This window comes from Montipora foliosa, chromosome 14 (assembly GCF_036669935.1).
Source record: "Montipora foliosa isolate CH-2021 chromosome 14, ASM3666993v2, whole genome shotgun sequence".
NCBI lineage: Eukaryota > Metazoa > Cnidaria > Anthozoa > Scleractinia > Acroporidae > Montipora > Montipora foliosa.
Window position 1 is genome coordinate 15,865,494 of NC_090882.1, and position 10,616 is coordinate 15,876,109.

The 10,616-nt window shown below is 38.1% G+C and overlaps 1 protein-coding gene across 4 annotated transcripts in view; it reads right to left on the reverse strand.

Moving 5' to 3' along the window:
- Positions 1-6,354, reverse strand: part of LOC137984889 (proteasome activator complex subunit 4-like) — a 38,838-nt gene extending 32,484 nt beyond the window's left edge. For 3 of the 4 annotated variants that reach the window (XM_068832226.1, XM_068832224.1, XM_068832225.1), the window contains exons 1-9: positions 5,985-6,291; positions 4,709-4,849; positions 3,086-3,202; positions 2,304-2,348; positions 2,006-2,155; positions 1,772-1,835; positions 1,479-1,553; positions 1,044-1,163; positions 414-503 (exon numbers count right to left, since the gene is read on the reverse strand). In XM_068832226.1, coding sequence (XP_068688327.1) covers positions 414-503; positions 1,044-1,163; positions 1,479-1,553; positions 1,772-1,835; positions 2,006-2,155; positions 2,304-2,348; positions 3,086-3,202; positions 4,709-4,849; positions 5,985-6,160 — 978 coding nt within the window. In that variant the 5' untranslated portion in view covers positions 6,161-6,291. Of the gene's footprint in view, positions 1-413; positions 504-1,043; positions 1,164-1,478; positions 1,554-1,771; positions 1,836-2,005; positions 2,156-2,303; positions 2,349-3,085; positions 3,203-4,708; positions 4,850-5,984 lie in introns of all 4 variants that reach the window. The other variant, XM_068832223.1, reaches the window with a different exon arrangement.
- Positions 6,355-10,616: the final 4,262 nt, after the last annotated feature.

A 10,616-nucleotide genomic window follows, 5' to 3' on the forward strand; every position in this document is an offset into this window, starting at 1 on the left:
GACACCTGTCAAAATATATTCTGGTACAATACTTGTGCCCATACACCAAGTACCTTCCTGTCAAAACAAGATATCCGCTGACCAGTCTCATATGACCACATAACGGCTCAAGTTTAGAGTTCATCAAGGTCAGCTGTTTTTTTTTTTTTAAGTTGACCACTGTCCAGGTACTGGGTTTCAATTGGTTTCCAGGCCAAAGCCAGGTTGACTAATTATTGTAAGTACAAATAACCCGGGAGCTCCGCTTTTAGTCTTTAGTGTTGTTTACCATGATGTTGTACATGTATAATTTTGAGGGAAAGCTAATGGACCATGTATCGCTGACCTTAGCAACAACCCTTTTGTCATTTTTTGTTGTGAATTAGATACCCAGTCACATTAAAAGTATTTCACAAGTTGATTTTCTGGCTTACTGTGTAACGTCCATTATTTGAGGGATGATAAAAAGACTCCAGAGCTCTGAACAGTTTACAGAGATGATCTTGAGTTGGGCTGGAACGATGCTGCATTTAAAAAAAGAAGAATCAATGAAAATTAAATGTGTAAATTAGTAAAAGAGATGACAATCTAATGGTACTTGAAAAAGTATGTGACACTTACTGTAACTAAGATAGTAATGTTACATTAACATGGATCTTGATTCTAGTAGAGTTCTAGGAACAACATTTTTTTTTTCTGTCTGCAAAGGTAGCTATTCTATCAGTCAGCAATAAGAAAAATATTCTCTGGCTCAGGTTCCAAATCAGGAAGTCTGCAAACCTGCAATTAGTTAATTATTAATTATATAAAGCTATCACTGCCATAATATAGAAATAATTTTGACCTTCACTGTGACCATACACTTGGAACTGGCCAACAGTTGTGTTATTTTGGCTACCGACCTAAGGAATCGCATCGTCTAAGGACCCTAACTCTAACACAAAAAAAGTGTGAAAATGTCTGAAAACCAGATCTTGCTGATGAATCAACCAAGCCGCCAACTAGCACATCAACAGAAACTTTTAAAGTGAGCTATAAAGATCAACAAAATAAATTGTACTTACCATTGTGTTGACAATCCAGACAACAAATGAATTAAGAATGGTCGAATAGTCTTTTGGACTGCTCAGTGGAGTATTTCCACCAATCGGAAGACTGAATGTGCGTAAAATTCGAGTGAACACCTAATGACAAAAAGACATCATTAAATCAAATACAGTATAATAATTATTATACCAAACGTACCTCAAATGAAAAATTTACAGATAGTGGCTATAGTTCAGCATGGTTGTTCAATTTTAATAAAAAAATTCCTATTCTTCACAAAAGTCATTGGATTGAAGAAAAGTCAGAGCACTTTAAAATATTGCACCAGATCATGTAACCTTTGGACTTTTGGCATAAGAGGGATGGGGGTAATATTTTGAGTCATGATTTGACATATAAGTAAATAATTAATGATATGATTATCTATCTTTTCAAATTTGCAATTTTCTCACCGTTGGAAGATATGGGGTCCAGTCAACAAACCCAATATTGTCTTTAGCAAGCCTGGAGAACAACTTTAAACAGTCCTAGGAGAAATTTTATTTAAAATTATTGAAGGGTCGTATATGCTTTGGGCTATAAGTTGTAATATAATTATACAGTTTATCAAATTGTGGCCCAGATCTATAAAAGAGATACTTTAATTATAATGATCCGGTTGTGAACTCTTGAAGGTGACATTACAATTCTATGATCAGTTTTTCATAGGGTACATGTATATAGAATATAAAGAAAATATACCCACCTCCTCCCACCTTGCATTGTTGGTACAAGATTGCCAAATACCTAAGAGCTCGTCAAACCACAACCTAGTACATTAAGATATAAAATTAACATCTTCGAAATAAAGCACATCACATCATCTTTGAAATGGAATGGACAGACATCCTGAAGTCAATGCATCTAGGAAGGAATGTTACTCAAGAAATGAATATTCAATGTCCTTATCAAGACACCACTCGCAACACAAAATACCTACTTGAAGCCTTTATCATGCCTCTCTGGCGGAAGCGTTGTTGGTAAGAATAATGAAAAGTAAAACATTGCTTTGCCAAAGGTTATATCATAAGGACACAACAATGGTCTCCACTCATCCAGCATCTCTTGAGTGGATTCTTCAGAAAAATACCTGAAGGGAATAAGGTATTGAAAAGTTTTATTATGGTGATAATTAACAATGCATAATTCTGAGTAACAGTTTGTTTTGTCCAATGAGTGCTAAGCACAGCTGCATTCCAGTACCAAGCTTAAGCAAAATTTAAGATAATGATACTTACACCCGAGAAACACGCACAACATGTTTGACAGTTTCTTCAAGTTTTCTGTGAAAAAAGTTTCAAGAAAACTTTTAAGACTATTCTAATTCTCATGAACATACATGTACACTACATGTCGTCCACATCATAAGATGATGTATTCAGACAAGACTATTGATAAAACAAAATTAAGGAGAACGATAGAATGAAAGAGAAAAAGTGTCTAGTTGTTCTAGGTTAGATAATTGGGAACAATGTAAACTAAAATTAGTAACTAACACAAACCAAGTCAAAGTCAAATGTTGGTTTTTGAGGAGAGAGCAAACTGGAGTACCCAAAGAAAGCATATGACGCCGTGTCTGGGAATCGAACCCGGGCCACATTGGTGGGAGGCAAGTACTCTCACCACTGCGCCATCCCTGCATCCCTTAGATGACAGCTTCTTGCTTCTAATACCTTTTTTTTTTCTACCTCAACTGGATGCAATTGAATACTAAAAGAGAGCATCCATAGATGCCTAAAAAGCCTTTTGTCAGTTCTGTTCATGAATAGATTACACCCTTACTACAGGTGTACACGTACAAGTGTATGTACTGGGCTGTACCTGAAAAACATGGTTACATGTATGTACCAAGTTAACAAGTACTGAACCAGTAGATTTTGCAAAATCTGCATCTCAAAATTTACAAACCACTTAGATCATGATATGTGACCATTTTAAAAAATATTACCATTTTAAATAACATATGGCAAAGTAGACTTAATGAATAAACTATATGTAAATCATATTAATTCTGACTTACAAGGGGTGTTTCTTTAGTCCGGCAACTTCATATTTAGAATGAAATGTAAATTCCACAAGGTCATATAAAGGTCTCCAAGGTAACACTAGGTCATCTCTAGATAAAAGCTCTCTTTTCCTGGGGAAAAGCAAAGTACAGTAGAACAAAATTTAAAAGAGGAATGAGGATAACACCAAGGTGTTGTTTAAGTAAAATATTCCAAAAGGAGACCGACTTTGAATGGAAAATGACAAATTTTTAAAGATGATTTCTAATGATTGTCCCTGTCCATCAGGTATATGTATCTAGGTAATCACATGATTTTGAGTGCAATTTGGAATAATATATAAGCATGAGATGAGTAATTTTTTTTAAACACGACCAAAATATGGGCAGGTGCAATTTGTACATGTAGTCTTTGAAAAAATTTACACATGCTCATTTATTCCAAATTGCACGAGAAATTTCATGTGATTACTTATTAATAATAATCTTTATACAGTCATGAAAAAATTCAGATGATTAAGCAGAAGAAACGCACATGTACATGTATTATGCAATCAGGGAAAAATTGCAACATACATGTAAATTACACCATCCAGGGCGCATGCTTGATTTGAAAACAAAAAATTTGATTGGTTCTGACCAAACCCTATTGTTTATTAGCCAATCATAATCCAGAATTTCGATGTGTAATTTGCACTGGTATTACAGTTTTTTTGCACTGGTGTTACACCTGAACGGCACTGCTCTTAGCCAATCAGAATCTAGTATTTTTTTCATGTATATGACTGTTTCGATCCAAATATGACAGTTAAAATCTAGATATTCAAACTTAAATTGAAAGACAGGGTGAGAGGCCAAAGGTATACTTTGACTTGTCATTGATATTCGTTTCAATCGTTTGAGTTACATTGTAATTATGTACTTGTGTCAAGCTTACAGCAAAATGAAAGAAATTCCAATGCTTTGGGGTCAACCTGACTCCACTAAGAAGGTCACCAGAATACATATATATGCAAGAGTTTAAGCATTCAGCAAAGTCAAAAGAAAAGTACAAATTTTTATAGGGATAACGGCGGTGGAATTGATAATTACAAGAACTTAATAACCCCTTCCTTCCCTCTTTCCCTTAAAATGCAGTTCAATGTAATTTAATGGAGTCAGCAACAAGAAGTTTTCCATCAGGGTTATAGCAGCAATTATTATGCGGATTGCACATGTCCCAGGATCCCATCTGTTCTTGAAACCAATGTGCATTGTGAGGTGTTAACCAGTCAAAAACTATGTCCACTCTTTTAACTCCAGGAAGTAAGACTTAACAAATTTTACTCAGTCTAATGCCAAATGATTTGCAGCATTGTTTGTGGAGTTTGAGCACTGGCATCTAGGGCTCTCTTCAGGGATTTGCCAGCTGTGGGAGTGGCGTCTATCAAGGGTATATGATCCACGCTAACTTCCCATATTGTCTCCCTGTTATAATTAATTGCCCTATTGAGGATCTGGCTGCCAGTTGTAACAGCCACTGGATATTTTGGACACTGATTTCCTTCACAGTTGTTAAAATGGTCTATCATTCTTTCGTATTCCACCACCCAATGCAAAATTAGTGTTAATTAGTGTTGACTTTAGTTTTTCACTCACTTCAGCAATTGAATTAAAACATGTCCAAAGGCAATGACATACTGAGGATCCAACTTAGGAGCGCTTGTCAGTTCAAAGAAGATGTGCACAAAGTTCAAATGGTCTTCTTTGGAAAATTTTCGGCCATAGAGCTTTAAGTAACTGGGAATACAACCAAAAAGACAATACAACTCACCACTTGGTAAATAAGTTCAGGATTGCCAGCTAAGTAACTCATGGAAAAAAGGTGACCTACAGGAATACAGGTTATTCTCCCCCAGAGTCGATCTGCCCCATAGTATTCTGACAATCATTATATGATAGCTAACCAACCCTAACCCTAAATTTTAATCACTAAAACAAGTGTCAAAGACCAAATCATTGAAATGAGCAGTTAGACACATTAATAAATATATGTGGGGGAACGACAGGTTATGTATCGATCAAATCAAAGCTTCAAAATCCCCCCACGGGCATACCCTGGGCATTTGCTGACTGGAATGATTTCAGAGGAAAGATTGTCGCTTCATAGCAAATTGGCTGTGACGCAAAGGTCTACCCATGCTTTGTGCTGCATTTTAGGTACTTAAATTTTTTTTCTGATTCATACTTTGAATAATAATTATGAATAAATCAAGTTGTGTTATGTCATACCGGCATTTTAATTACGCTCAATAGAGGTCCATTACTTTGGCTGGCCGCATGCGAACGTTTAATTAGTTAATAAAAATTTAAAATGTCAGTGAAAAGGTCAGCACTTAATTTCAGATTATAAGTTCTGGCTTGACAAAGGAGCAGGGGCCTGCTCCTCGAAAGTCCTGAAAACTTTTCGGGTCCCGAAAAGTCATTTGTGAAATTGCCAACCGCTTGTTTTGGAAAGCCGATCTTTTAACATGTTTCAAGGTAACAAAAAGAAAAATAAATGTGCAGTTTGACGAATTAAATCCTCTCCGTTCTTGAGATACAAAGGGAATTGTGACACGAAAATGGCCCGTAAAGTTTCGGGACTTTCGAGAAACGGGCGCCAGGCCGGTTGTTCGAAGGATGGATATATAGCGCTATCCAATGGATGACTCAATTGGTTTTGCTAGTGTTTATCCGAGTGATTTATTCGATGGACAGCGTTTATCCACCTTTTGAACAACCGAGGTCAGAGCTTTAATATCGCGCCTGCGAACTTGAGTCTTACTACCAGAGAACACGTACAAAGATTAATCAAATTAGTCATGACTAGAGGAAAAGTCAGACGTAAACGCGGTTAAAAATAACCATTTACCTTTTCGTCAAAGCTACTTACTTTGTTAATCTATTGCTCCAGTAAAGAATTCCAGGACTTGTCTCCTTAAATATAACAGCACGTCCGAGGTTGTATTTTATCTCGGAGAGAAATTTGTTCGATTCTTCATCAAGCTGGTCTTTGTACGGTAGGAAACGGTTGTAAACTATTTCCTTTTGGGGCTTAAAATCTAACATAGCTATCAAACAGTGATCTCACGAAGCCCACTTGTTGCCACCTAAAATTTCCTTTTTTTCATAAATTATTACACATTGCAAGAACAGTGCACATACAAAATCCCGCGTCCACTTTTCAGGATCTTTTTCGCCGATTCACCATTACAAAGCGTTGAGCTCAAGTCAGCGGATCAACTCATTACCGTGTGCGCAGTGAGCAAATATGCAAGTAATCTCTTCATGGGAGAATGCCATGGATGCACCGTACACCATAATACTAATCTATCGTGACTGTATATAAGCATCACTTTCTTTGTGTAATATTTTGCAAACTCAAAACTATGAACACAGCAAGAACGCAGCTAAAGGCTATGAAGCCATACCCGACTATGTACATATACATATACATGTATTTGGTTGCGTTGCCTGCCTCCCGTATGCCTATTTTTTGTATTGCTAGGAATTTGTATCAGGAAGCAAAGAATTGATTTTAAAAAGCTTGTTAAGTCCCACAGGAAGCTATGTCTGTTTTGGCCTGACCATCAACACTGATTGCCTGTGGTTCATGTATCTTTCGTGAAAAATAAGTACGCATTGCGTACCTGTGGTAGTGCGGTAACTCGACACAGTCCTTTATTCCATAACTGTCAACTGTGCAGCATTTCTTTTTCCAGGACGTATTAAAATTTGTAAAATACCAAACCCAACCCCCGCTACATGGATAACAACAAGAAAAAGACTACTTTGTCGCGAATTTCCTATAATAAAAACGTGTTCAGAGCAAGTCACAAGAAGCAGTAGATGCAATCTACGATTGGTCCAAGGAAAATTTGTTCCAGCTTAATGGCGAGAAGACTAAAGAGTTAGTTATATCCTTCAGTCGTGACTCCCCGCAACTCCCTAGGGTTTGCATAGACGGAACTCCTATCAAAACCATACAGAGCACAAAGCTACTCGGCTTGACAATCAATGATACGCTAACGTGGCACGACCATATAGAAGAACTTGTTAAAAAAGCGTCGAAGAAACTGTACTTTCTTATTCAACTTAAGCGCGCGCACGTTCCTACTTCAGATCTTGTAACATATTTTTGCGCATGTATCAGGTCTTCACTAGATTACGCTTGTCCTGTTTTCCATTACAGTTTACCAAAGTATCTACAAGTCGAGCTCGAAAGAGTGCAAAGGAGGGCCCTATCATGCATTTTTCCCAGGGTGCACTACTCGGACGCCCTTCAGTTAGCAGGGCTTGAGTCCATCAGGGCCCACCAGGAAAAGTTAACAGAACACCTTTTTAAGTCTATTGTTAATGATCCACGGAGTAAGATTACCAGACTCCTGCCTCCCTCAGTTTCTATCTCATATGAGCTGAGAAGGCAGAGGAGGTTTGCCATGCCTCTTGTAAAGACAAATAGATTTGCAAATTCATTCATAGTTAAGAGTGCGAGGGAAGCATTTAAGTAATTTCTGACAGTAGTCGCTTTGTAATTATATAATAGTAGTAGTTTTTAAATCATTTCTTATATTTCTTACTTGTAAAGAGGCGCAATTCAGTTTTTTTTAACTGCAACGTTTTTTTTTTTTCTTAATAAACACACACAGTGTTTGCAAACGTCGTTTCGTTCGTCAAAAGTCCTACGTCAACAGCACACACCAGCGCTACTCCTTGGTATTTGGCTAGAGATCTTCTTCTCACTACTTTTTCCTCCGGCAGCGCTTTAGCCATTTGACGAGGGCCTGAATATTTACGCATGCGCTTACGGAATGTCTGAACAAGAGAAAAAAATGCAGTACCTCCAGACGTGGCGCTGGAGCGTCGTACCAAACGAGTCATCCCGGGCTTTCGGCCCGTGCGATCGCTTTTGGACGCAGTTGGCCCTTCGCTGCTTTCTGCTACCGACCTTGCCTCCCGGTACGGCATTGAGGGAGGGATATGTCGGCCCCTAAACCATATGAGACAAATCCCACGCCTACTCACAGCTCCAAACCGCCCTTGTCATTACAATTTAGCGTAAGATTTCGATGGCTTATATATTCAAGAGATAACTCATTTTATCTGTCATATGGTAAGAACTTGAGTCCTTGATTACAAATTGCACGCACGCGCACTGCTGAAGGTAACATACATACATGCATAAACTTTATTTCATCTCGAATTTCAGAATAACTAGAGAGGCAATGTCTTCAAGACATTACATTTACAACTAAAATACATAGCATATACAAATACATAACTAAATAAATAATATTTAAAGATATATTAATTAAAAACTAAAGCCGCTGTACAAAATGCGATCTTGGATCATCTAGTTTAAAACCAGAAAACTCATAGGTACGGATAAAATCAGGTAGCGTATTCCGCAACTTAGCTGATAGGTAAGAAAAGGAACTAAGACCATAACTGGTTGTTTTAGGTTTTATCAAGGGACAGAATGTAATTCCGCGAAGAGGACAGGTAATTAAGAAATATAAATCTCAGTATTTTCCTATTTACATTATACCGTTTCTTTAACAAGTAATTTGCTACGAGGTTAACAGCGAAAAAAAGCACTTCTTTGTCGCGAATTTTCTATCATAAAGTCCTACGTCAACAGCACACACCAGGGCTACTCCTTAGGATCTGGTTAGGGATCTTCTTCTGACTACTTTTTCTTCCGTCCGCACTTTAGCCATTTGATGAAGGCCAATCTCGTTCTTCTCAAGTTGCTGGGTTAACGTGGTAGAACAAGGCTATTTAAGTGTAGATGACGGTTGCGAGGCAAACTTAGGGTTCATTCAGCTAAACGCGGTTAATTTAGAGTATATGAGGGTTGGTAGAACGAGGTTTAGTTGGGGTAGAGGAAGGCAACGAGGCATAAAGTGGCCAACTTAGGGTAGATAGAGGTAAACGTGGTTAACTTTGGGTAGATGACGGTTAAGGTGGTAGAACGAGGCTAGGTAAGAGAGATGACGGTTTCTGTGGCAGAGCGAGGGTAAATTAAGGTAGACTGAGGGTAAACGTGTTAAAGTTAGGGCCTGTTTATATGGTCCCGGTTACCTGAGACAGCCCTCCTCCTGAGTCAACTTTACCGAGCATCTATATGAGAAGTGCGTGACCGAGACAAAGTTGACCCTCCTTAATTGTGCATTATTATATTTTAAGACGCATCTTCAAAAAATGCCTATGATCATTTGCCTTTCTTTCTTTGTAGTTAGTTTTTATTAAGTAAAGTTGCGTTTTTACATTCAGCAAATGGACTGGCAATCTTAACACCGTGACAGCAGTTATATGTAGTTTAAATAAAAGGATGTTTATGAATCGAGAGTTTCAGTTGACAGAGGTGAGAATTTTGGCGGGAAAAAAAACTTTTCTTTTGAAAGTAAACGCTAAAAACATCTATAAGCTCCCAAATTGTTGCTTCTTTGATTTTTATTTTATGCGCGCGCATTTAAGATTTTGCTGTCTCGTCTCGGGTGGTCGAGTCGAACTGTTTACATGGGAAAAAGTTGTCTCGCCTTCCAGGGTTACCCTACCTGCGGAGGCGAGACAACTCGCCTCCCCGAGTTGTCTCGCCCACTTTATGTAAACGGTTGATATAATTTTTTTAACAAATGAGTGGAAAAATATCTCGCCCAGGGTAACTCGGGGGGAGGGTTGTCTCGGGTACCCGAGACCACATAAACAGGCCCTTAGAGTAGATGAGGGTTAATTAATGTGGTAGAGAGAGGTTAACTTGGGGTACAAGAAGTCAGTGAGATATTATTTAAGCGGCCAACTTAGGGTAGAAGGGGGTAAACATGGTTAACTAAGGGTAGATGAGGGTTAACGTGGTAGAAGGAGGCTAAGTAAGCGTAGATGATGGTTGCTGCGGTAGAACGAGGTTAACTTAGAGTAGATGAGGGAAAAGGGGATTAACGTAGGTAAACGTGGTAGAAGGATGGTGTTAACGGTCACTTTTACCTTTTTTTAAAGCTCAAAAGTTAAGTTGTGACTAAGATTTACTTGGAAATGAAACAATAATGGTGGGGGCCCAAGTTGATGTTGGCACACCTCACTGAGAGTGTAATGTTGCAAACTTGCAATTTTCTTTTGACCTGTAATAATAATAATAATAATAATAATAGTAATAATAATAATAATAATAATAATAATAATAATAATACCAACTTTATTCATTTAATTCAATGAAAGGAAAGGATACCAGATCCCTATCAAGGGTATCTGCCCGCAGCCGGATGTAATTGACAGAGAGTCAATTTTGATGAGGGAGGAAAACCAGAGTACCCAATTGAGATTGCCTAAAACTCAGTCCACATACGACCCCAGGCCAGAGTTGAACCCGGGTCACAGAGTTAACCACCCTGAGGTTACCCTTGTTACCTGGGAGCCGAGACCTGTCTTTCATACGCGATTGCAAAGACAATTACTTCAGATTTGGGTCGGCCTGGGCCACAAATCAAACTGTGTCAGCAAGAACACACCGCATAAACAACCAGTT